The 25,619-nt window shown below is 46.9% G+C and overlaps 3 protein-coding genes across 4 annotated transcripts; 2 read left to right on the top strand and 1 right to left on the bottom strand.

Annotated features, from left to right (window-relative positions):
• The first annotated feature begins 392 nt into the window (after positions 1–392).
• LOC136492464 (BTB/POZ and MATH domain-containing protein 1-like) lies at positions 393–7,698 on the top strand. The gene is made up of 3 exons (XM_066488472.1): positions 393–552; positions 6,640–7,250; positions 7,315–7,698. The coding sequence occupies exons 1-3, from the start codon at positions 393–395 to the stop codon at positions 7,696–7,698; spliced, it is 1,155 nt and encodes a 384-aa protein (XP_066344569.1).
• Positions 7,699–10,631: 2,933 nt separating this feature from the next.
• LOC136492463 (uncharacterized) lies at positions 10,632–22,288 on the top strand. Its single transcript, XM_066488470.1, has 12 exons — positions 10,632–10,831; positions 12,558–12,685; positions 12,793–12,891; positions 12,985–13,140; positions 13,693–13,779; positions 13,855–13,946; positions 14,265–14,339; positions 14,435–14,578; positions 18,999–19,447; positions 19,543–19,776; positions 20,223–21,440; positions 21,529–22,288. The coding sequence occupies exons 1-12, from the start codon at positions 10,764–10,766 to the stop codon at positions 22,160–22,162; spliced, it is 3,384 nt and encodes a 1,127-aa protein (XP_066344567.1). The 5' UTR covers positions 10,632–10,763; the 3' UTR covers positions 22,163–22,288.
• On the bottom strand, positions 22,260–24,818 carry LOC136492638 (uncharacterized). Of its 2 annotated transcripts, none has more exons than XM_066488626.1 (6): positions 24,520–24,714; positions 23,550–24,392; positions 23,385–23,444; positions 23,212–23,313; positions 22,636–23,124; positions 22,260–22,372 (listed from the first exon to the last, which is right to left on the bottom strand). In XM_066488626.1, the coding sequence occupies exons 2-5, from the start codon at positions 23,653–23,655 to the stop codon at positions 23,072–23,074; spliced, it is 321 nt and encodes a 106-aa protein (XP_066344723.1). In that variant the 5' UTR covers positions 23,656–24,392; positions 24,520–24,714; the 3' UTR covers positions 22,260–22,372; positions 22,636–23,071. The 2 variants fall into 2 exon arrangements, 1 of the variants encoding a protein (XP_066344723.1); XR_010768141.1 differs by lacking the exon at positions 22,260–22,372 and adding an exon at positions 24,745–24,818 and having other exon boundaries at positions 22,670–23,124; positions 24,520–24,641.
• Between the last annotated feature and the right edge of the window lie 801 nt (positions 24,819–25,619).

The raw sequence follows: 25,619 nt of genomic DNA, 5'->3' as shown, positions 1-25,619 counted from the left end.
CGGCAGTTCTTGAGGTCCCATGGGTTTCTAGGGCAGTTTGTACGTGCCCTGGAAGTTGCCCACGAAGATCTCCATCAGATCGGCCCAACACTGAATAGCATTGGACGGTAGGTGCTCGAGCCATGCTCGCGCCGAATCGGCCAAAAACAGCGGGAGATTGCGAATAATGAAGTTGTCGTCACTCGCACCACTCGGCCTGACATGCAAGCCGATAGTCTTCGAGCCAAAGCCTGGGATTTGTTTCGCTAGAATATTTCGGAATGTTGGTAGGCGGTCGATACCTTAGGGGGAACTGCAGCGTTGAGGATGTGTCGACCGAAGGCCTGAGGGCCTGGTAGGCCGGGGCTCGGGCTCCGGTCCTCGTTGCCGTCGTAGCGTCCGCCACATCGGGGATGGTAGCCGTGGCGTGCTGCTTCACCATCGTCGCCGTGGGCACGTCTCCAGGCATCGATGGTGCTATGTACGTCACGGTCACGGCCGAGGCGTTGATGCACTGGGACGGCAGAGAGCTGCCTGCCGCCTGGCGGTGTTTGGTGGACGGACACGTCTTTGGTGGGACGCACTAAGGGCACGCGCTGGCTGGTGTTGGGTTTGTGTCGTCGAGACAATGAACTTTCCACCTGCTGTGCCCCCGCCCGCTCGAGCAACGTGCGAATTTCTCAGGTGGGCGCGGCGATCCTCGGACGTCGTGGCCTCCGGAAGGCCCCGCAGCAAGGCGGTTGCTGCGGTGATGTTCTGACTAGCTCGGGCAAAGTGAGGAAGGGCCCCATCGTCGGTGAGGATCCTTTGGTGCACGGTGCGGGCCGTGGCGCGCGCACGCCCCCCGTCTTTGCGGCGTTCAATCTCGCGATTGATGTCCGCGTACTCCCGGACGAGCCCTTGCCCGGCCTCATCGATCTCTTGCTGACAGGCCCTCAGCTGCTCCATCCCTAGGCGAGATGGGGCTGCCGTCTCATCCCCGGATCCACAGTCAGGGTTGTTTGTGGGGGTCACCTCTTCCCTGGGGACACTTTCGACGTGACCCTCGGGGGTCTGCGTCATGAAGCATTCCCGAGAAGGGTGGTGGCTCCCCCTACTGGAATCCGAGCTGGAGAACGATCCTGGTTCCTCGTTGAGGAGCCCATAGAGAGTCTCCGTATCCTGCTCAATCACCCCCACGAACTCGATGTCCGTGGGTGTTTGAACCATACGTAGCGCCAGAAGGCGGCCAGTGGTCGCCGTAGCATTGCGGAGACCGATCGGAAACTGCTATCGGGGCGCTCCGTACGGACCCTCCCGGACATAAGGCGGCATTGTGAGAAGCCTCCCTTGATGACGGGACTCCCAGGGAGTTGCCCGGTGGACCATCGAGCCTAAGACGGCTGAGGTTGATAGAAGGGGGAGATGGGGCGGCTGAGTGAGTCAGCGCCAGCTCTCCTCCTAGTGTCATGATGAAGTCTAGGTCACCGAAACGCACGTGTGCGCCCGGGGCCCAGGTGATTGCGTGGGTGGCCATCCGAGGCCTGATTTGGAACGCGCAAAGCCCCTACCTGGCGCGCCAACTGTCGGTGTTTCGTACAAGCACCGACAAATAAATTTATAGTAATGCGCGTTAGGCCTAGATGGAGCGCTAAAGGACACAAGATTTATACTGGTTCGGGCCGAATGTCCCTACGTCCAGTTTGCTGCTGCTTGTGTTATTAGCACCGTGAACTGGTCTGTAGTAAAGGGTACAAACGATCGAGAGAGGGACTGGTCCCAAGTCTCTGATGAAAGGGTTGAAAGGAGGTCAAGAGCTTCGTAGCCGCTTGACTGTGTGTATCTGTCCGTGGTCTCGCTGTTTTCTCCTCCCTCCTCTATGGGAGAAGCGCATCCCCTTTTATAGATCAAGGGGCTGGCTTTACAAGGATAAGGGCTTTAGCTAGTCTTGTGGTTCACGTCTACCCGGTTCGGTCCTTTATTCTGATGAGTGCTAAGGAAGATAAGTGCCTACAACACTGCTGATATCCCTGTAGAGTGTCAGGTTGATTACTAGAATGTTGCCCTGCTCAGGGTATGGGCTGTAGTACAGTGGTTTTGACTCATTAGCCTTTCCCAGCCTTGCTCCGCACGTCTTCCGGTTCTTGTGAGTCTTCGTCGGAGTGTCGTGGGATCGGGGTCCGGAGTAACGTCGAGGTCAAGGCCTTCTGGCTTTGGACCTGAGGGGTCGGGAAGCGGGCGCCGCTCCCTCGGGTCTACAGCGTGGTGACGGAATTCCCGTCGTTCGTGGAAATAGCAAATCTTCTTCTGGAGTGTAGCGGTTGTCGTATATCTTCGTCGGGTTCCGTGTCCCAGGATTGAAGGCGGCGCCTACAATTCTACAGGGTGAGGAGCACGCACCGATACAACCTTTCGGGCCCTACGGCGCCCGGAAGGGTCTAAAGCACCCGTCCCATCCTCCCCTGGTAGTACTTTTCCTGTCAGGGCGCAGGGTATGGTTCTTGGAGCCATGGTTGACCCGAACGTCTTGTCTTGCCCTATTTCTATCATCCTAAGGGAACAGGGAGAAGTGGTCAGGTAAGGTGAATCCAAACTTTAGATACGGAGCAGGGTGAGGCTCGTTCCTCGCCATCGGGCGAAGCGGAGACCAATCCCTATCTCCTGGGCGAGACCGACCCTGCCCCTCTGGGGTCAGGCGAGGCGGAAACTATCCCGCAAGCCCTCGGGCGAGACCGAGCCCGCCCTAAAGGCGTCGGGCGAGACGGAGCTTATCCCTCGGCCCTCGGGAGAGACCGAGCCGGTCCCAAAGGCGTTTGGGCGGGGTGGAACCAAACTCCTGTTATTCGAACAAGGGATGAAACGGCGCCCTTATGCGTCCAGAAGTTTTTTACGTTCGGTGGTTATCGGTTCCACCTTCTGGGGTACCTCGGTATTAGGTCCCCGACACCCCCGGTGTGGAGTACTGAGCAACTATGCTATTTTCCTGTAGGAACCTTGCAAATGGTCTAGGAATTTGGCCATATGGGGTATGTAGCCCATAGTACTCTTCACCTCGGTCTGATCGTACTATCTTGATTTTCTTATTGTGCTGATTTTCAACTTCAGCTTTAAATATTTTGAATTTATCTAATGCTTCTGATCTTTCTTTAATTGGATAAATATTGCCATAACGAGAGTAGTCGTCTGTGAATGTTATAAACGAGTCATAACCATCCACACTTTTCACAGGAAAAGGACCACATATGTCTGTGTGAATTATTTCTAAAATTCCTATGCTTTGTTTGGCATCTTTCTTAATTTTCTTGACATACTTTCCTTTGATACAATCAACACATTATTCTAAATCTAAAAATTCTAAGTGCGGGAGAATTGATTCCTTAACCAATCGTTCTATTCTCCCCCTCGAAATATGGCCCAAGCGACAATGCCATAATTTCGAAGAGACAGTATCAATTCTCTTCCGCTTCTTAGTTACATCCGCAGATGGGGAATCATTCACATTCTCATCGCATACATTGTTCGCATTCTTAGCAAGAGATAATAAATAAAGCTTGTCTTGTCGGAAGGCAAGACCAACACATTTATTATCAACCAGTATCTTACACTTGCCACCACCAAAGTGGCAATCGATTCCATCATCATCAAGTTTCGAAATGCTTATCAAATTTCTACGCAAAGAAGGAATATAAAGTACTTCTTTAAGTCTAAGTACAAAACCATTATTCAATTCTAAAGAAAAAACTCTAATAGCTTCAACATTGGCTTGCACTCCATTTGCAACTTTAATCGTTCTTTCTCCTCTTTGCAAGGTTCTCGTCCCACTTAACCCCTGTAAGGAATTTGCAACATGAGTAGTTGCACCTGAATCAACCCACCAAGTGGATTTATCATAACATAAATACAGGGATTCATCTACAAATGTAATAAATTCATCACCTTTCTTTAGCAGAGATTTCAGGAAGTCTGGACAATCCCTCTTGTAGTGTCCCTTCTTGAAGCAGTGCTTGCACTAATCTTTTTCAGCTCTACCATACTGCTGATTCTCAGAATCCTGGGGTTTCTTTCCCTGTGAATTGGAGGAAGAGGCCTTATCCCGCTTAGATTTTCCTTGTGGTTTAGAATTCTTGCCATTAAAGTTCTTTCTTTTGTTATCCTTCACAAAATGAGCGGATTCACCCTGTGAGGATTTTATCCTCTCCTCTTCTTGAGCACACATTGAGATGAGCCTTTCTATGCCCCATCTTTCAGGCTGCATATTGTAATTCACAATGAAGGTGTTATATTCTTTTGGCAAAGAAGCAAAAATTAAATGAATCAGGAAATCCTCCTCCTTCAAATTCATTTCCTTTAGCTTAGATGTCGTAGTGTTCATTTTCAAAATATGCTCTCTTATGCTACCACCAGTGAATTTCTCATTCACAAGCTTCTTAATAAGTGAACTTGTTGTGGCCTTGGTAGACCCAGTAAACTAACTCTTGATTTTCTCAAGATATTCTTTGACAGTAGCACATTCAAAGATTGAGCCCTTTATCTGTTCTTCTATGGTGGCCTTAGCCACCAACAGGCACTTGCGGTTGGAGAGAGTCCATTGCCTATGTTCAAGGTCTTATTTCATTCTTATTTTAGCATGATCACGCTTTCGAGTAGCGAAATCAGCGTTAGATTCATTTTCACCTCTCACTGAGTCCTCTGGCTCAGTAGGACACGGTGAGGTGATGGCAAAATCGACCTCTCCCAACGCAAGTTCCAATTCATACTTCTCCCGCCACACACGGTGATTGGTTCTATTGAGTGTCGGGATATTGGCAATGTTTATAATACATTTGTCTCCTGAAATCACACCAGAGTAAGTAAGAAACAATTATACATAAAATTTCATGCTTTAACTCAACGTTGGTCAAATTAAAACTTATAATTCATCCATGCAAACATTTTACATCACCGTTGGACAGAAGTAAAATTAATGCACAATTTCTCATGGATCAAAATTATAATATTGTTATTAACAACGTTGATCAGAAAATAACAACATCATAATCTCATCAAAATTATCAGAAATTCATTACTTCTCTTAAAATTAAATTATCCCGTTGGTTCAAATTTAATCAAAAGAGAACGAAAATTATCATGCAAAGCGGAAACATTAATAATCTTTCATATTATTATTTTTCCAGAAGCACTAAAAACTTTACAGTTTTCTAGCAAAATATCGTTGGATAAAATTTGCACAGAAAAATTGTATCAAAATCATTCAAATTCATCAAAAAATATGCATTAAAATTGCTCCTGGAAAAATAATAACAAAAAAATTTCTTTCATTTCAGCCCAGCGCGGCCCAGCTCGCAGCGCGCACTGCAGCGGCCCATCTGTCCGCGCCCGCATAGGCCGCACCCAGGCCGCAACCTGGGCCTGGGCCGGCAAAGTGCCGCGCGCGCTCGCGCCTGCCTGGGCCGGCGACGGCCCGAGCATCCGTGGCCATTGGTTCTGATCGGACGGTCGCGCGCCGTCTTCAGGCGAACAAAAACGGCCTCTGGCCGCGTCCTCCCGAACCCTAGAGGCATTCGCTTCTCCCTCTTCTCTCTCTACTCTCTCTCAGCCGCAGCAGCGAGGCGAGCGCAACCGAGAGCGAACCGAAGGCGGAGGAGCGGGCGATCCATGGCGCCATCGCTGGCCCCCTCGCCGGCGCACGTGCTCCCCAACGGGTGAGCACGCCGCCGTCGAGCGGCCTAGCCACGGCGCCCCTTGGCCGAGCCTAGCGAGCAGCGCCCTGAATCGGCTCTTCTTCTCCTGCGCCGGCAAAGAGCGGGTTCGACTCTTCTTCTCCCGCGCCGACGAAGGTGAGTCCGCCCCCTTTTTACCTTCTTCCCCGTCCTTTCTCTCTTCTGGGATTAACCCGTGGTGGGGATGGAGAAAAAATTAGGGTTAGGGTTCGATTTTGCCGATTCGGTTTTCTGTACTTTCGATTTCTTTTCTTTTTCGTTCATCCGAATGGGAAACTAGGGTTAGGGTTAGGGTTAGGGTTCCGACCCTTCTTTTCTTTCTTCTTCCCCTTCTTCCCTCTTTCGAATTTGGGTCTAGGGTTTTCTCTTATCCGAAAGGATCTAGATCTAGGGTTCTTCTTTCTATTTTCTTTTTCCCGATCTGGTTTTTTCTCTAACCTAGCTCCGGTACCATTGTTAGATTTCTTAAGACTCAATCGAGTCAAGTTCACCAGATCGGGTACATAGAATAGGAATACATGTTCAAGATTTACAGAGAGGCAGAGAGAAAAGGGGAGTGAGAGGTTGCAGACCATCGAAGGCCGTAGTGGTCGAAGCACCGGTCGGGATCTCGTTCGCGAACTCCATCTGCGCGCCGGCAGCGACGTTCGGTGGAGAGAGAGGAGTCGGTGCAGTGGCGTCCTTGGCGGCGACGTGTGTGTCGGGGTGGCGTTGCCGGCGTCGGTGGTGCTTCCCGTCGCTGGCAGCGCCCCTTCTCAAGATCGGGTTAGGGTTAGGATGTCGGTGGGGTGACTGACGGCGCGGTGAACCTCGTACTACGAGCCCCGGCCCCCACCTTTCTTTTATAGCGCTGTGCAATTGGGGCCCACCAACCATGTAGGATTGGGCGCCCCCGATCAGGACGCGAGAACAAGGCCCAAAAGACCGTTGAGCCTAACTGATGGAAGATCAAACCTAACAGTGGGAGCTTCCAGCTCCACTTCCACCCACGCGCTGGAGATCGTGTCCGGGTCCCACACGCTCACCATCGCGAGTTTCTCGGCGAAGAAGGCGTCGCTGCAGTGCGGCGAGTGCGTGCGCTCCGCCCAGTTCCGCGTCGGCGAGAGCAACTGGTACATCAAGGTGTACCCCAACGGGCACGACGACGGCAGCAGGGACAGCGTGTCCTGCTTTCTGGCCCGCGGGAAGTCCGGCGAGCCGGAGACGACGGCCGAATTCACGTTCGAGCTGCTCAACTTCGCGGACGCTGCAGGGAACAAGTCCGCCAAGGAGAGGGTGACGTTCGCCAACGACGCGGGCAACTCCGAGCACCTCGGCCTCCAGCGCGCGGCTGCGGACCTCCAGCAGATGAGCAGCGACGACCGCCTGGTCGTCCGGTGCAGGCTCGGCGTGTTCAGAGGGAAGCCGCCGAGCCCGCTCCTCGCGGAGCAGCCGACGATCACCGTCCCGCCGGACGACCTCCCCGCGGCCTTCCTCTGGCTCCTCAACAGCAAGGAGTGCTCGGACATCACGTACGAGGTCGGCGGCACCCCCTTCCGCGCGCACTCGTGCGTGCTCGCGGCGCGCTCGCGGGTGTTCCGGCAGCAAGGTGCGGGAGCTCAACGACAGGCAGGACAACCTCTGGCGGTACATACAGAACGAGGACGAGGAGATGACGGCCAACGCGTTCGAGGCGCTGCTGCACGTCGTGTACACGGACCAGCTGCCGGACATGACCTACGTGGAGCCGACGGACGAGACGGTGGGGGCCATGCTCTTCGCCGCGGAGAGGTACGACGTGGAGAGGCTCAAGCTCAGGTGCGAGGAGTGGCTCTGCACGTTGGTGACGCCGTTCACGGTGGCGGACATCCTGTCCATGGCGGTCAGGTACGACTGCCAGCTGCTGCAGGACGCCTGCGTCCGATATGCCGCGCCGGAGTATATTTGGGAACGTGTCAAGGAAACCGAAGGATTCGTACGGCTGAGGGCGTCGTGTCCCCATATAGTTCGAGAAATCGAGAGCAAACGGAGACAATATTAGTTAGTATGGATTTAATAATGTGATATATATACTTTTGTAACGTCGTCTGGTTACAGGTGACAATCAAATCAATTAGATTTTGTTTATTTCATTTAGGAGTAACTACTCCATCCGTTCAAAAAACGAATACAATTCTCAGTTCTTCGAAAATCAAAATTTCAAACATATAATCTATAAATTAATATAAACATTTATGATATCAAATAAGTAACAATCAATTAATTCCAAAACACATTTTTTACAGTAAACATATTTAAAGATATGAATATGATTTTTTTTTCTCTAATATGGTAAACTTAAAAAATTGTCTTATCCTAAATCTAGAATTGTATTCCTTTGGGAGTGAGAAGTGTATTGTATTTCTTGTTATATGGTGTGATGGGGTAATGCTTACAGAGGGCGTATGTGTGTGCCTTTAGAGGGCTGAGTATGCGTGTATGTACTTTGACTCAATGTAAGTACTCTTTTCTTCACCTTAGTCCATCAGCGCGCGAGCCCTTGCTTGTCCTTGACCCTCGCTTGGTTCTTCGAAACCATTTTCTCGCTATCATTACCGTATTGAGTCATCCTCAAGTTACATCATATCTTAAGATCAACACTAAGCATTCATTGAAAATCTTAGCATCGATGCCTTAATTTTCTCATGAGCACTTTTGATAGCAAAAGCATTCAAAACCCAACTACACAAGTATATACCTTTTCCCACCTGTAACACCCTTCCAATGTCCCGTAAATGGGGTATAAATAGCCCTAGTGTGAAGAACTAGGCATATTATACACATATACAAGTGCAGAAACAGAGATCACCAGATAATTCGGTGTTGTTTTTTCCCCACACATTTGATTCGCTACCGTACTATTCAAGTGCATACTTTTCTTTTTTTAATCTCCTTACACAAGTTTTTGTTGCACCTTACTCAAACTACAATGGATGATCAATCAAACTACAATTCTACATTGGATGATCAATGTACGTGGTGAGATGACCAACGTACTTTTTTAATTACTTTAATTTTTGCATGATGACATTACATTGGATGATCAATCAACCCCATTCGCTGGTCTGAAACTTGGCTGAAACTGGCTAGAAAACACTGTTCCGGCTGAATTGTTGTGAGAGAAAAACACTGTTCCGGCTGAAAAAAGAAGCCGAACATAAGGTAAACCGAACAGGGCCTACAATTCTAAATTGTGGCTATTGTGGCTCTAATTTTCAATGTGCGTGTTGAGATGCGTATGTGAGGTAAAATTTGTAGTGCAAATTACATCTTAGGAGCAAATATGTAGACCATTCAAAAATACAAATTACATCTTAGGTGCAAATATGCAGACCATTAAAAAAATATAGTCTGACTGTTAAAAAAAAACTAAAACTTGGTACATCTATAGTGCATACATATATACTCACATGCAAAGTTGAGATGCAAATTTAAACTAAGAAAATAATACAAAACAATAAAATTCATGTACATGTGCACTACAAAGACAAAATTTGTGGATTGTCATGTAGTGCAAATGTATATAAAATTTGTTATTTTTGTATTTTTTTTTCTAATTTGAATTTGCATCTCAACTTTAATATGCAAGTACATATATGGATGCACCTTGCATATAGTACCAGGTTTTATTTTTTTATGATTGAAAGATATATTTTTAAAATGACTTACATATTTGGAAAAAAGGTAGTCCCTCCGTAAAAAACGCAATCCTACAATTCAAATTTTGTTCAAAAAAATAAAATTCTACATGCCTGGTGCTATCTCCTTCACACATTCCTACTTTCTAGAATATTACTGCACAGGTCAATCAACTACTCCCCTCCATTGGCGGATCCAGGGGGGCCCGCGAGCCTTAATTCCTTGTTAAACTACTGTAGCATCAAGCATAAATCATTATTAAATCTTCATTATCAATCAACATGTCCATTACTTAGCCCCCTCTTTGATCTCATCCTGGATCTGCCACTGCTCCCCTCTATCCCTTCCTAGCAGCTTTAGGACACATTAGCCAACAAGAGAAAAGACTATGCTGCCCCTCGTCAAGTTGCTGGACGTTAATAGCTTTTCATCTACCGAGACTCTTAATTGAGCTGTGTTCAATTAGAGTATTAAATGTTGGTGACTCTTCGTTAGTCTAGCGCCCAAATCTGCGCTTGGGAATTGGAGAATTTGTGGAGGCAAGACGTGAAAAGAGGGGGACGGGGGGCTGTGACTAATGTGACTAAGACTTCGAGGAGAGATAAATGTGACCATCACCTCTAGAAATTGATTTTTTTGAGACAAAATTTTCTTTAGATATTGAATCTTTCACGGACAGAGGGAGTATATACAAGCATATTTTGGTAATTTCGCTAGCTGTCTTGATGTCCGCGCTTAGTCCTACAAGTGTGTTTTTTTATCGAGGAAATAGTAGATTGTACTATTGCATATTTTCCATTCGGTGAGGTGGGACAGCGGGAGTAACCTGAACCGTTGGGACCCTTCTGAGTTCCGACCCAGCTGCGCGAGTGCGACGCCCAAAGTTCCCTGGACGACGGCGATACGGGACATGAACCAGCTAGGTTAGCTGAGTTGGGGCGGAAGCCGCGGAGCCAAATCCAGCTACGACGCGTGGAGATCCATCCGTCCTCGATATCCTCGAAGGATCATGCTGCAGATAGAAGGCCCACGGCGGGGGCCGAAAGCGAAAGCCACGAAAAGCCCTGTTCGCTTCAAACTATCAGTTATACTCTTTCAATCAAATAACAGTATTTTTCTCTTACAATAAATTAGCTTTAGCATCGACCGTTTTTTCGGCCGGATCAACACTCTAGCTCACGTGAGAAGAGCGCCGGACGGCAAGAAGCAGAAACTCCGCAAACTTCGAGGGGCCAAAGCGCAAAAACGCAGAACGGCAGAAGTTTTCTCCGCTGTCTAGAAATGTGCCAAACTCCGCAAACTTCCGGCTTCCGGTTCCGGCCCCGCTCCTCCCAAATTCCCCAAAACCTGACGCGCTGGAGGGCCGATCCGCGGCTCCCCGCTGCCTGATCCGAGCCGGCTCCTCGCCCCGTCGTGGATCCAAGCGGGATGGGGTACTTGAGCTCCGTGATCGGCCACCCCACCGATGGATCCTCCGTCAGTGGCGGCGGCCTCAGGTGGTGAAACGATTCTTGTCGTCCGCTTCAACGGCTTTTGTTTTTTGTTTTTGCTTGGTTTGTGGTTCTCCCTGCTCGAATTGTGCTGTGGGCGCTTCGATTTGTGAAGTCCTTTTGTGGTCCTGTACTCGTCCGTCTCAGCTTTGGTCGTGATTAGTTTCGGAAATGTGATGGTTCGCGTCCTTGACCGTGGCCCTGATGCGTGTTAGTTTGAGATACGTTGCTTCATGCATCACATGGATTAAGCTTTGTTGTGAGCAGCCAGGTGTTTATGTGTTTTAGCTCGGAACTGAACTGATCCTGTTAAAATGCTATGGCCTTAGCCCTTAGCTTTGTTTCTTACCTAAAAGGGTGATTCTGGTTGTAGTTTTGTCTATTGATTCAGTAGGACATCTGAAATACACTTTTATGAGGAACCGACGTTTACGGTTTACAAGGCCAAAGTATAAATCAATGCTACAAACTGGGATTGTACCCACAAAAAACCAGGTTAAGTTCATCTTAGGGGGAATGTGGTACTGTAGACATAAGTTTGTCATTTCAAATGTGGATTTTATGATAGCATAAGAAAGAGAATATTTAAGCATTCATATGTTCCATCAGTTCAGATCAGCCAAGTTAATGGATAATATAGTTAACACGCTCTGCTGGCTGGTTGCGAGAAAATCTCGTTCTATGAATTTGGCCCTTGTGTCACCCGACCTATGAACTTGTGCTAGCTTGCAAGAGTTTAGTAATTTAAGGCATTAGCTCATTTCTGCTGTAGCTCTACATGGCAAGAATTCATCCAGTTATAGCTTTTCAAAATACGCTAACTGTAGTTTTTTTCCACACCGGTAAAACCGAATTTCATTACCATGGCAACGAAATTACAAGGCGATCCAGTTTTGATAACCACGAGTTCAAACTATCACCAGAAAGACAGATCCATGCATACGGACACAGAGGGAACTTATGCATGGACGCAACCTACCAGTACTTCCCAGAACTAAGAGACGGAGCGCCAACAAAACAGACCCAACAAGTTTAAACGGGTTCCATACAAGGCCTCTGGCCCAGAACGGCGCACAAACTACAGCTTAACATAAAACCGGCTCCATCAACCAGCAAAAGGGATCAGCTGACGATCATCATTGGTCTGAGATTGCACATCTTGCTTGTGGAATGAGAGGGCCGCCGTCTTTACTGCTTCCGCTCCCTGCACCACCTGCTGCTTCAAGCCGTCATTTAGCATACCTGCCCAGTATATAAGAAAATAGCATATCATGCAAACAATCTCTTTTTGTCGAAACACACTGAATTTCTGGTCCGCCAAGTTGCCCAGCAGACCGCAGCCAGACCCACAGCATGCATCTGAGAGCCCTGAGGCAGGATATTATGAATCCAAACCCAATATTGATCCATATTCACAGGTCTACAATCAGTTCCTAAAGAGTAAGCCAGCAGGCTCCAAATGTATTTAGCAGTTGAGTATTCAAAGAACAAATGATTTCTAGTTTCCTTCTCAGCACAGAAAGCACAGTCACTGTTACCTTTCCATTTTCTTTTGCGCTAACTGTAGTTATTAGAGTGGCGGCACAAGTTTTACTCTGGGATCGCCAGGGTGTTGTTATAGTAGCTTGGCTTATTAGTGCATTGTCTTTGGCCAAATATCAAATCGGTGGACAATCATTTTGTACTTGTGTTACCCTATTTGCTCAGTTTCTCACATTTATTTTTCTGCCAGCCAGAATGGTAAATTTAGCTATGGCTATGCAAGCTTCCCTGGTAAAAGGGCATCAATGGAAGACTTCTATGAGACAAAAATTGACTGTGTTGATGGTCAGATAATTGGTCTTTTTGGAGTTTTTGACGGTATGGATTTCTCTCGATTCAGCATGATTTAGTTTAGATAATTTGATCGTAATTTTCTTCTGTAGCCAGTTCTTTCTGATCCAATTGCCCATGGTTTATTTGTGTAGGTCATGGTGGTGCTAAAGTAGCAGAGTATGTTAAAGAAAACCTGTTCAATAATCTTGTTAGTCATCCAAAGTTCATCAGTGATACTAAAGTCGCTATAGGTATTCTTTTGTTCCCTTTTCCACTAACATCAGTTGCTAAATTATGTGAATGCAATCATGAGAGCTTGAGCTTGCATGTTTGTATTACTGCAGATGATGCTTATAAAAGCACCGACAGTGAATTTTTAGAATCTGACAGTAGTCAAAATCAATGTGGGTCGACTGCATCAACGGCTGTACTTGTTGGTGATCGTCTCTTTGTCGCAAATGTCGGTGACTCTAGGGTTATCATATGCAGGGAAGGAAATGGTAATGAAGGCTTCACTGTGTCTGTTCTTTAAACCCCCTTGTTACTTTTACGTAATAGTTACCCGAGACAATTTGCTTTCATCTAAAACTTCTTTAGTGAAAATAGAACATAGAAATAAGGACAATCTCCAGTGGCTTTCCATCAATTTACTACAAGTATAGTAGTGCATATTATAGTTTAAGTTTTACGATGCTCTTGATATTGGCTATTAGTAACTGGCCTTGTTAAGACTCGTCATGATTATGGGAAAAGGATGATGGTAGAATGTATACCCTTTGCTTTATTCACGGCTTAATGCATGCTTGTAGAATTTATGTGATGCAACAATATGATTTTGGAGACAATTCGTAAAGTCTGAATTTTAGCCTTGTTTGTCTTATCTTGCTAAAATACATGCTTTCTTCTAAATTTTGAGATATTGCTAAGGTCTGAATTTCGACCTTGTTTGCCTTGTCCTGCTAAGCTAGGAGTTGAGTCTACGATTGAGATTTCAGCATTGGCAATACCATTTAATGACTTCCTAACTTGATGTGTTCTGCTTGTTTTTGCAGCTATTGCTGTTTCAAAAGATCACAAGCCTGATCAAACTGATGAGCGGCAGCGTATTGAAGATGCTGGAGGTTTTGTGATGTGGGCAGGTATGTCAGTCACTGCATTTTCTTGAAGTTGATGGAATATGATTCTTCTCCTAATGTCAGTGCTTTGTTCTATAGGAACATGGCGTGTTGGTGGTGTACTTGCTGTTTCTCGTGCTTTTGGTGACAAACTCTTAAAGCAATACGTAGTTGTGGATCCGGAGATCCGAGTACGTAATCTTGGACATTACGATATGTATCTTTTTACTTCCCTTCCAAAATGCTCATTGCTTTGTTCAGGAGTTTCCTAGTAGTATTAATGATCTTACTGGGATGGTTTATTGTTTGCACACATCTAGTTGTCAGTATGCCATCTTGGTGTTTGGTGATAAATGTTAGCTTGAATGCTTTCCATCAATTTTGTCTTCTGAGGTCACAGAAACCTTCAGTAGAAGTCATGATATATACCAAGGAAGTCTTGTTTTCATTTAACTGAATTCATTTGAATATTCCATGAATGTGTTTTCTAATGCATCGTTGGGTCATAGGAGGAAGTTGTCGATGACACACTTGAGTTTCTCATCCTTGCAAGTGATGGGCTGTGGGATGTGGTCTCTAACGAGGTAATTTTAGGAAATGCAGAGCTTCAGAATATTTTGACAGTCTCTTGCCGCATTCCTTTGCTCAGTACCACCTGTTTACATTGTTTGCCATGCAGGAAGCTGTCGCGATGACCAGATCCATTCAGGACCCAGAAGAGGCTGCAAAGAAGCTCTTGCAAGAGGCCTACAAGAGGGAGAGCAGTGACAACATAACTTGTGTCGTTGTGCGCTTCTTGCGCGGGCAAGGTAGTAGTGGATACGTTTAAAGCATAGCAGTAAAATTACTGTGCGCAGTGGTGTGCTCTATGATATACATGCATCGATTGATTTTCCAAGGTTAAATGGAGAAACGTAAGGTAGGATACGTGTATCATGGTGATGGGTTGAACTGGGAAATGTGTGTACCCTATACATATGTTAGGTTAGACAATAAATTTGCTGTCCGTCGTTCACCGTAGTTTGATTGCGGTTGATGTTTGGGTCTGAAGATAGTGTTGTATTTGTTGTGGAAGGAACACGATAATTGTCCCTTGGTTTAAAATGTATCCGTCAGTATACTACTTTCCCTTTGCCTGATGCTCATTGAATTTCATGTTAAATTACAGAGCAAGATGAAATACAGATGCGAGTCTGTTTTCATTTTATTTTATTTATCTTGCTGATGGTTCACCTGCGCTCGTAGAAGCAGAGCAGCAATGATTTCCTCAGTCGACATCGGACATGGTGCCCTCCGAACGGCCGACGTCCACCACAAGTCGGTCGAAATCGTGCTGCAGCTCCGAGGCCGCCACAGGCAGCGGCGGCGGACCGGGCCCCTTGACGGCGCCGATGACACACTTGATGGTGAAGCGGTTGTCTCGCAGGTACGGAGACGCTTCGAACCTTTGGTGCTCCATGAAACGGCCGATGTCCCTGGACTCGCCGCCCGCCGAATGCCCGAACGAGGCGATCTTGGCGGCCTTGGAGGCCTCCGAGGCCGGCGCAGCGCCGGTCGGGTCAACGAGGCTGAAGCCATAGAGCACGGTAACGTCTCCGACGAGCTTGACGAAGACGGAGATGTGCCCCCTCGCGTCCTGGTCGTCGCCGTCCGGGTAGAACACGACGGACCAACGGTGGCCGGCCGCGTCGAACGCCGGTGACTCGATGGCCCTGCCCACGCCGATGCCCCCTGGTGTTGGTGTATCCTTTCACCGTGAATAGGTGCGAGCACACCGAGACCTCGCTCGCCGACGTCCTCATCGATGGAGAGAGGAGAGTACGTGCTTGGAGGGGCGTGAATTGTTTCGCTAATTCTACCCCGACGTCGTCACGCTAATGTCTAATTTTTCTTTAGGGTATAGGAGGGCAACGGTCCCGGCCTTCCGACTATCCTTTACAGCACTGGTTTTACGCTAATGCTCCACCACGGTTCCGTCCCGCGTCGGTCCATCTGGACGCGGCTAGATGGGCTGTGGACCGGCCACAGTCCCTTCATCGGCATACACGGTTTCTTCAAAAAAATAAAAAAAAGAGCAATATCTTATCTTTCCCATTCGTATTGGCTCCACCGCACCGCCCGTCCTTCATCGGCAATGCTGATCCAAAGTTCCAAACAGGCTATGGTGAAACTGAAACTGAATCTACACAACACAGCTTTGTATGCAAGAGACTGTTTAAAAACAATAGAAGGAAGAACGTGCAAAGCCAAGAGGGTGTGTGGTACTTGAGCATGCATGGAGAACTCAGTAAACATACGAATATGATCGTCAAGGCACTTGAGATGCCATATTAGGTTCGGCGAGCGAGCCTTCGTTGTTTCCATCACTGTCCTCCAATTAAACCCACACAAAAATGATTGGTAATTAAACTTCAATGGTAAAAAAAATAGGAAGAAAATAGGCTTGGTAAAAATGGAATCGTAATTCAAGAAACTAGAAGCACGGAGACTTAGGAATTGAGAGCGAGAGGAAGAGCTCTGGGAAGCACAATCAGGAGACACCGGGATAAGTAGACAGAGACAGAAAGAAGGTCTTTCACCGCCCAAGACACAAGTTGAGGGGGGCCTTCGTTCATATATATAGCATTTGCACCAGGAAATGCAAGCTAAGCTACCAAAAGCATTCTTGACGGCCAAGGCGTTGAGCAGAGTAGGTGCAGTGTAGACGTGCTGACTGTACTCCTCCAACTTTGAAAAAATATCAGGCATGGAAAACGGGCCACTACAGTGATCTAATATTAACTATTCGATCAGCTAACAGTATGATTGCTAAAGTCCAAGTTGTAATAAGCATAGATGTATATAATATGGTAGTACTAGACTACTAGTTTAGTGACTAATGGCGTGCCATATCTTGAAGATCAACTCGAGCTGTTAATTAAGAACAAAAGGTTCATATCGCCTCTCGAATCATGCGCATCTTCACCTACTTTGACTAAATTTTAGCCCATCATACGCTTCACTTTTTGTAAGTATTGCAGGGTCTACATAGGTTACATTCTTTGCCAAAGGAACAATAGGATAGTGCCAAAAGGGAGCAAAACATTACCAAAGAGAAAACTGAAAGAGCAAGACAAAGCAGAGTCGAATAACAATTGTTGATCTGCAACCATTATTAAAAAGATATGTTCGTCTGAAAGAAATTAAGGGCGAAAGGTCTGATGGTATATGGCACTTGACAGCAAGAATTGTTCAGCGAGAAAAAATAGAAGCTGCAAGGTGTTAGTTTCCATGCAAGAGACGGTTACAGACGAGAGAAAGAAGAACTTGCAGACCTAAGCCAAGAATGATTTTGCAGACAGCCAGCCTCCCATGGGCCATAAACACAATACGGCAAAATAAAGCTTTCAGCATGGAGAACTCAGTAGACATACGAATATGATCGTCAAGGCATTTGAGATGCCACATTAGGTTCGGCGAGCGAGCCTTCGTTGTTTCCATCATCGTCCTCCAATGGCTGTGACAAATTAAACCTCAAACAAACTTCAAGAAACAGCACATAAGAAAAACAAAAGCGTCAGGTAAAATATATAGACTCCTTTTCTTTTTTGCAAAAAAGTAAAATGGAATCACTATTCAAGAACCCAAAAGGTCGAAGATTTTGGACTGAGAAGACGGGGGAGGCGTAATCAGGACTCAGGAGAGTAGGAGACATGTTCATTGAGAGCACTGAGTTGAGGAGGTCTTCATATATAGTAGCGGCATTCTCGCATGGGAGGCCAAGGCGCTGGGGTTGGTGTAGATGTGCTCACTGTACTCGTTCAGAATTCAGATCCAGCTTTGCAAAGAGTAAGCATGGAGAACAGGCCATCACAGTGATGATTGCTAAAGTTCACGACATTAGCATATATACCCCGTTCGCTTCGGTGAAAGCCAAAACACTGTTCCGGCTGATTTGTTGTGAGAGAAAAACACTGTTCTAGCTGAAAAAACGAGCTAAAAAAGACGAATTATAAGAGAAGCGAACATGGCCATAGTACAACCAATTTGGTACTAGTTTAGTGACTAATGAGGTGCCATATCTCAACTGCCCACCTTTGATGATCAGCTCGAGCTGTTAATCCAGACTAATTTACTGCAACGTGCCCTTTGGAATGATGCTCAGCGTCACCTACTCCACTTGATTTTAGTACGCTGCCACTCATCTTGTCAAAAGCATACCCTTTGTAGTACCAAAAAGAAATTTCAGGGCATATGACACTAGTACGCTGATTTAGATTACATTGTATAAGGTTTAACGCAGACTAATACGAACAAACAATGAATTAACATCTTCTTGTCAAAAGAATACACTTTGTAGTACCAAATAGAAATTTCGGGACGTAACACTACATACAATTATACTGGCTTAGAGCATGCTGTATAAGATTTTTTTTTTGATAATGTATGATGTATAAGATTTTAATATATAAACAAATACAAACAATCAATCAGACTCCAATTCTACGATCCTTCGTTGGGTCACTGTGACGTGGAGATGCACACCAGAGCAGTTGGCGGAGCTCGTCCATTTTAACGCCTAGGGCCACTATAAAAGACTATATATCATCCATGTAGAGTCAAAATATAGCCCGTACCAGTTCTAATAACGATAGATAACAAAAACTAGCTCATAAATGCATATGTTTAGGTAATATCATAATTCCATACTTAAATCCATAGTATAATTGATGGAAACATGAAAATACCTAACTAATAATGGTTTGGTTCGCCCTTATCTCTTCATTGTGCAACTGTAAAAAAAAAAGATATAATCAATTAATCATTGGAATTTCTACTAGATCGGAAAGAGAACATTAAAATAGCGCTTAAATTTGAGAATGTGCTATTACCAAGCTTCAGTCGGTCTTCTTCGATTGCAATTGGCAATGAACTGAGCCACAGAGAGCAGAGGCAAGAACACAATACACACTTGCACAGACTCACAATCAGTCAGTCTTTCTTTCTTTGTCTCTTGAACCCCCTCTGTCCTTTTTTTTTGTACTTCACTTTATTTTATTGTATTTACTTTTAAGCTCTTTTTAATAAATCACCAGTAGGGTGCGCCCCTCCTGTTCAACGTCAGAAAAACAATCAGTCAGTCTGTCTCACAGAGACAGAGGCACGGACAGAGCGGAAGGGACTTCATGTCAATTGGGCCAGTAGATGGGCCAAATGTTGCTGCCTAGCCCAACTGCCGAAGCAACAGGCAAGAAGCTTCTTAGGTTCTCGGCTTCTCGTTCGTCACGGCATCGGCATCGGCGGCTATCGGTCCAGTCGGCCGCGCCAAGCCTGAGCGCTGCGCCGCTGCGGGTGAGGAGGGTCTAGCGCCGCCGGCCGCCCCACCCTGCTGTAGCGGTGGGTCCGCGTCCGCCCTGGGCGTGTACCCGCCGAACGCCATGAATCGGAACAGGAAGAGGAGAAAGAGGAAGAGGCGCGGCGATGAAAGGGCCGCCGCCTGTGCGCCCTCGCCCTCCTCCGCCTCCTTCGACCGCGACGTCTTCCCCGTCCTCCTCGCCGCCGTCCGAACCACCCGCCAAACTAGCAGCGCCTCCTCCCCGCCCGCTGCGCTCGCGGCCCGCCTCCTGCGCCGTGTGCTCTCCCGCTCGCCGCAGACGCTCTCCCCTCTCCCGAGGTCCCTCGTCGCGCTCCTCCCCCTCCTCCTCTCCTCCAGGTGGGTACGAGTGCGTACGTCACAAACTCCGCCTCCCTGCGCCTTGCATCCATGCCCTTCTGAGTGCTGATACTGTGCTGGAATGTGGATTGCAGCTGCTCTTCTGTCGCCGCGCTGAGCTGCGAGGTGCTCGGCGCGGCAGCGCTGCGGTCCATGGAGACCGGCGAGATTCTGGCGTCCGACACTGGCATTGCCAGCGGCCTCGCGAGGACGCTGGGAAGTAGAAGCCAGCGAGTGATTGAGGCTGCCTGTAATTCTATATTGGATCTCTCGGCGTCTTCAGTCGGTAGGGAGCGACTTGCAGGCTCACCTGTTCTGCCCAGGACATTGTAAGCATCCACATCACGTACCCTTTGTTTGGTTGTACTGTACTTGAAAGCACGTTTTGCTTGCTGTTTGATATGATTTCGTCTCTCAACTTAGACACAAAATCCAAATTTGTGTGTGCTAGAACCTTGATTTTTTGTTCATGTACTAGCTAGTTTTCGTATGGTAGTTCTGATTATGCATACTGCTACTAGACATGACACTTGACTAATAAAATTCCTTGCATTAGCAAAAGTTAATTGAGCCATGTGGTATACCTTAAGCTACTGACAACGAATTATATTGTAAGTGCATGGTATATCATAGTCATAATCTGGTAAAGGTAGCCATTTCATCTGTAACTAGAAGGCAGTCATCGCAATCTTTTTCTATTGATGAAAGGGATGCATTATGTTTGTACTTTCTGAATGTCTTCAGCAGGTGAAAATGTGAAATTGACTTCTTGTAGGCATCTATTTTGTCAGGTGGAATCTGTTTATGGATTTGCACATAGCAGAAGCATTGAGTGCCCAGAAAGTCCTACAGAAGCAAATAAAATCCTGTGCTTGATCATTGACACAGTGGTGCTCCTGGTAAATTCTTGTAAGATTGACAATTTGCAGAATCTACATCAGGAGCTAGTAAGGAACGTTCTGTCTTTGTTGTACAAAATCTGGAAGAGAACTCAACTCTTGAGATCTTCAACTGATTGCAACAAGTGGAAGAATAAACTTCAGAGTAAAGAATATGAGATGTCTGAAGCTATTTTCAGGCTTTCGATTGGTCTTGCTTCTCCAGCCCGCCCAGAGCCTGATGTGGTCAGGGAAAGTATTTTTGGCCAGACAGTGTCCGACTTTGAAACTTTTGTCCTGGCCTACTGGGAAAAGTCGCCTAATTTGTACAGGAGGAAACAAAGCACTCAAAAGGGTAGTCCTGGGTTTGCTGCACTGCACAGTACTTTTAATCTTGGAACAGCACCTGATCCTATCATTGAATCATTAATAAAGGGTCTTGTTTCTTGCCCCGCTATCGCTTCTGATGAACTTGACATAAATTCATTTCTCCATGAGGTTCATGATTCCTTGGGTGATTCTGCAAAGTACAGGCAAGACATTAGAGTCATGAGAACACAAGATCCAAACGACCAAACCTCAAGTGGATGTGTGACAGAGGAGCATTTTTTCGATGATGGAACAGTCTTCATAGATGAAGATGCATTCATCGAAAAATGTAAGCATGCCTTTAAGAATGGTTATTCGATTGCCTTGCGTGGCATGGAGTTCCGGTCTGAAAAGGTTGCTGCTATAGCTTCTGCACTGGCTGATCTATTTGGGCAGCCTTCTGTAGGAGCCAACATATACTTCTCACCTGCAAGATCTCAAGGCCTGGCCCGACACTATGACGATCACTGTGTACTTGTTTGGCAGCTACTTGGTAGCAAGAAATGGATGATTTGGCCTAATCAAAAGCCATTTTTGCCTAGACTATATGAACCTTTTGACCCTTTAGATGGCACTTTATATGAGAACAGTGGAAGAGTGGAGGTTTTGCTTGAAGGGGACATGATGTACATCCCCAGAGGTTATGTTCACGAGGCTCGCACTGATGTCGGTGGATCAGAGGTGAATGCATACGCTGATTACTCACTCCATTTGACCCTTGCTATTGAGGTCGAGCCACCCTTTGAGTAAGTATTCTTTGTATTTAATATGGAATTCTTGCTGTGCATGTCTAGAGATTCTGCTTCTAAAGTCTAAACATTACCTTTGCTGCAGGTGGGAAGGTTTTGCACATATCGCCCTTCATTGTTGGACAGAGAAGCAGCAGCTTAGAGATTCTCAACTTGTCGAGTTCAAGGGGAAAGTAGAAACTTCCTTATCTGCTATTGTGCTGCATGTGGCCATCAGGTTGCTCTCAGACAGTGATCCTATTTTCAGGAAGGCGTGCATGGTTGCGGCAAAGTTTGGACCATCCAGTTCCTGTACAACGACTCACTTGAAGGCTTTTCGAAGCAACCAGAGGTCAACTTTCGATGAGATACTGAGGAAGATCGATCAGAACTGCAGCATCAAGGAAGCACTGAAGCGCATCACGTTGGCAGTGAAAGAGCGAGACGACGAAGCCTTCCAGTGGATGAGCTGGCTGCGGCACCTGCCTCAGCAAGGAGTTGACATAATCGATTTCTGCAATATTTTCGGAACCCTCGAAGAGCTGCTTGAGGCGTTCAACTCTAACCCTGACCAGGCCCTGGATGGCTTCACAGCCTTCAAGTCAGGGTTTTGCCAGCGCGTCGTGTACGAGGACGCGTGCGAGACCTTTGAGACTTTGCTTGAGATGTACAGGACGACTAGGACTCAGTACATGAGGGGAATGCTGGCGTTGCACGGTGCAGGTGCACACGTGAGCTGAGCCGTGGAGAATGAGAAGTTTTTTTTTCCCGTGGTGTTTGGCTAGTCTTTTTTCCTAGCGAGGAAAACCTGACCAGAGTGCTGGACGCTTGTACGGTTGTAGTACCACACTGTATCGTTTGATGGTGCTTTAGTGCTGGTCAGATTGAAGCCACTGGCATCGTTTTGTGGTTTCGTCAATCAGTTTTCAATTCAGCACACAGTCTTGCCCCTGTCCATAATTTCCGACCGTATTCGAAACCGAATCTGTTTAGAGGAGTTGAGATCTGTCCGTATCCGAGTCCGGATATCCAACATCCGATACCGTATCTGTATCTGAATACTCAAATCGTATATTTATGATATCGATATCCAATCGTATTCTATCCGACATTGTTGACACTATCCGTATTTGAATCCGAATCCGGACAAAAATATGAAAACAAATGTAATATCGATGATATCCATCCGTATCCGATCCGTTTTCATCCCTACCTGTCCAGCCCTGGACGTTTCTTCCGTCTTTCATGAGCATTGCCACTGCCAGTAAAGAAGTCACTGTTCTGTGCTATTGTCATGTTTGTCAGCAAAGAATTGCTAGTGGTAGCGACTTGAGATATCCGCTCTGCTGAAGTCGCCACTTGTATATGTACTATGATCACACATTTTTTTGAACAAACAGTGAACAATAAAACAGGCAGCACATATTACATGGGGCATGGAGGTTGTCCATGTTCTAGGAGGTAAAGCCACGGTGGGATGATAGGTGTCTTACATAATTATACATAAAAGTGCCAGGGCCAGGTTGGCAATGAAATATTGTCTGAGAGGCAGTCTAATACAACATGCTAGACGTGGTTAAAACCATAGCAGCGCATGCTTAGATAGAAGACCGAAAGAAGGGGCGCCAGCTTTACCGATCTTGGCAGCTTCAGTTGAGGTGCCAGCTCCGATCTGACTCAAAGCTACGAGCGGGTAAATAATCTGAGAGTTTGCATGTATAGATGTTAGTGTGTATCATGTTGGTGGAAGCGCACAGCTAGAAAAGCAGAGGTGTAGCTGCTGATGTACCTCGGGGCAGGTAGAAAGGCTCGTCAGAGGAAACGCTGCAGGAGGAAGAGCTGCTGTCCGATGCATATTCGTGGTATCCTGCACGTTCAAGCCTTTTATTGGCTGCAAGTCATATATAAGCATTATGACTAAACCGCTAAGACACCAAACGCTTAATGTGTTATGAATAGTACCTCTATGCTGCCAAGCATAGGCTTCTTGAAGCACTTCCCTGTCGTAGCCAAGTTCCTCGGCTAATTCAAATAGTGGATGAAACAACGGTGAAGATAAGGCAATAGAAAAAGGCAGTAATGAAATATGGTGTCAGTGCTATCAAAGGTGGAATATATGATTATCACCTGTGTCAAAGGATGCGACAGAACCAGCTGAGCCAAAGTTAGCTGAATTGGCATGGACCTCGTTCTCTACAAACGCTGCTGCCTCGGAATAGTTGTAGGTTGCCATCGTGACAGGAAACACCACGTTGGTCACCCCGTGCGGGCCTGTGTATTGTAAACCGACGTAACCAGACTTTGGGATAGAAGAGTCTTTGTTGAGTGCGTATGCATCGACACAGCATACGCCTTTAGACTCATTGAAGTTATGAGCTTGGATGCTGCAGTGGCGCTCAAGCAAGGGTCCTAAGGCACTTGGATTGAATGCATGCGGCGGAAAGCCATCAATGTCTATAGCTACCTCGGTCTGCCAGTCGACACTCCTGGCGCCATATCGGTTTGACCATCTCACAAGCAGCGTGTCGAATCCTTGCCATAGAGGACTTCGGACGATGCAACAAGGTCTGTCTCATGGCTGGAGGCAAAACGAATCACAAAATCGGAGCGGAAGCGTGTTATGGCAACAGGCAAGGCGTCGGATCCAAACTGGTTCTCGATAGCAAGCCAGACATCGCTAATGCTAGGATTTGCAGTGTTTGGGTTGACATCTAAAGCAACTACTGCGTTGACAAGCTGTGCTTCTGTTGCTTCTGTCGTGGCGTTTGGCTGGATGACAGAAAGTCCAGGAAAACCACGGCCGGCCTATATTTTCCAAACAACAGTAAAGTTCTGAGATAGGAACGTCACATTTATGTAGCTATGTATCTACTCTCTAACTAAGAACGGAGCATTGTCAGTAGACCGAAACTTGGTGGGGTTCTTTGAGATCTGTTGGAAAGCGATGAGATGCAAAGCGAATCTTGGAACCTGAAAGTTAGGTACACACACCGAGCTCGTGAAATACTGAAGCATAGTATCGCTAAGAGAGATTAAGAAGATGTGTAAGGACAGGCAGAGCGGAGCGACGGGAGGTGTTAGGAGGGGTGGGGTGTACCTACGGTGGTGCACCTGCACAGGTCCGGTGCAGCTGATCCGCGTCTCCCACCGGATCTGGTGGGGCCACGCGTGGTGCTAGACAGCACAGACTCCAGCGTCTTCCTGACCAGCCCTCAGGATCTGCATACAACAAGCGGGGACATGTGCGGGGAGGGATGTTTCAGGAAGGGACGGTCATAGAAAATGAGGAGAAAGGGACGGCGGCGAGAAGAAGTAGACCCACCCGTGGCGCTCGGGAGAACGGAAGGGAAGACGGAGAGAAGAGCCGGACGACTTCTTTATTGACGTCTGTGTCGGGCAGCCGCTCCCAAGCGCTCTAGGACGCTGATATGAGGGCCCGCTGGTATCTCTGACGGTGGGACCTCCTGGCTAGATTGGGCGTAGAGGAAGGGGGTGGAATGGACGCTGGGAGAGAAGCAATTTTGCTAGGGAGTGGGCGGCCTGTCGCTGCCACTGGGCCCGGCGTCCTTGAACCAATCGTTGCTCGACAACGGCCAGAGCCGGCCAATGGTGGATGGACAGGCGCGGACGGTAGAGTGGCGGTGGGAGCAATAAGAAATGGACACGCTTTCTCCGTTTTCATGGTAGGTAACAAAGTTTAAAGACAAGAAGTGGATCCTAATACACGACAAGACGTTAACCCGCTCTTTCAAGCAGCGCAAAATCAGAGTCCAGGACATCACAAACGACTGGATACATCCCAAGCAAGCTGTAGGTCACACAACCAGGTCCCATGTGCACTAATGTTTCTACGAGAATGCTAAAAAAAGCTAATAACATAGCTAGCTAGAGTTGCTCAGCAAAATAACAGCGTAGGCCAGTGAAAGAGCTTCAGGTGCATCCTATTTGCTGGCAGAGCTCTGAGCTTGTTTGGGAAGGAGAGGCACGTCGTCGGTCGAAGCTCGAAGAAGAGTGAGGAACTCTGAACGCAGCTTCGTCAAGGAATTTGACAGGCTGAAGAGAACCGATGCCGGATCCAGGGGCTGTTCAGCTGGTATTAAAGCCGGTTGAAGTTGTTTTGTTGCGAGAGAAAAATATTGTAGATTATAGTTGATAAGTTAGAAAGTTTTCTACTATTAACTTTCTCAGGCACATGCT

Source organism: Miscanthus floridulus, chromosome 11 (assembly GCF_019320115.1).
Source record: "Miscanthus floridulus cultivar M001 chromosome 11, ASM1932011v1, whole genome shotgun sequence".
NCBI lineage: Eukaryota > Viridiplantae > Streptophyta > Magnoliopsida > Poales > Poaceae > Miscanthus > Miscanthus floridulus.
Note: the sequence above shows the minus strand (reverse complement) of the source record. Positions and strands in the feature narration are given on the sequence as shown.

Bases quoted from the DNA above. Each gene is read 5' to 3' on its own strand.
- LOC136492464 (XM_066488472.1), top strand. From the start codon at position 393: ATGGTAGCCGTGGCGTGCTGCTTCACCATCGTCGCCGTGGGCACGTCT. The intron at 553-6,639 runs GTGGGACGCACT...CAAACCTAACAG, and splicing joins GGTGGACGGACACGTCTTTG to TGGGAGCTTCCAGCTCCACT. The intron at 7,251-7,314 runs GTGTTCCGGCAG...CGGTACATACAG, and splicing joins TGCTCGCGGCGCGCTCGCGG to AACGAGGACGAGGAGATGAC.
- LOC136492463 (XM_066488470.1), top strand. From the start codon at position 10,764: ATGGGGTACTTGAGCTCCGTGATCGGCCACCCCACCGATGGATCCTCC. The intron at 13,780-13,854 runs GTATGTCAGTCA...TTTGTTCTATAG, and splicing joins AGGTTTTGTGATGTGGGCAG to GAACATGGCGTGTTGGTGGT. The intron at 21,441-21,528 runs GTAAGTATTCTT...CCTTTGCTGCAG, and splicing joins GAGGTCGAGCCACCCTTTGA to GTGGGAAGGTTTTGCACATA.
- LOC136492638 (XM_066488626.1), bottom strand. From the start codon at position 23,655: ATGGCAACCTACAACTATTCCGAGGCAGCAGCGTTTGTAGAGAACGAG. The intron at 23,445-23,549 runs GTGATAATCATA...TATTTGAATTAG, and splicing joins TGTCGCATCCTTTGACACAG to CCGAGGAACTTGGCTACGAC. The intron at 23,314-23,384 runs GTACTATTCATA...TATGACTTGCAG, and splicing joins CTATGCTTGGCAGCATAGAG to CCAATAAAAGGCTTGAACGT.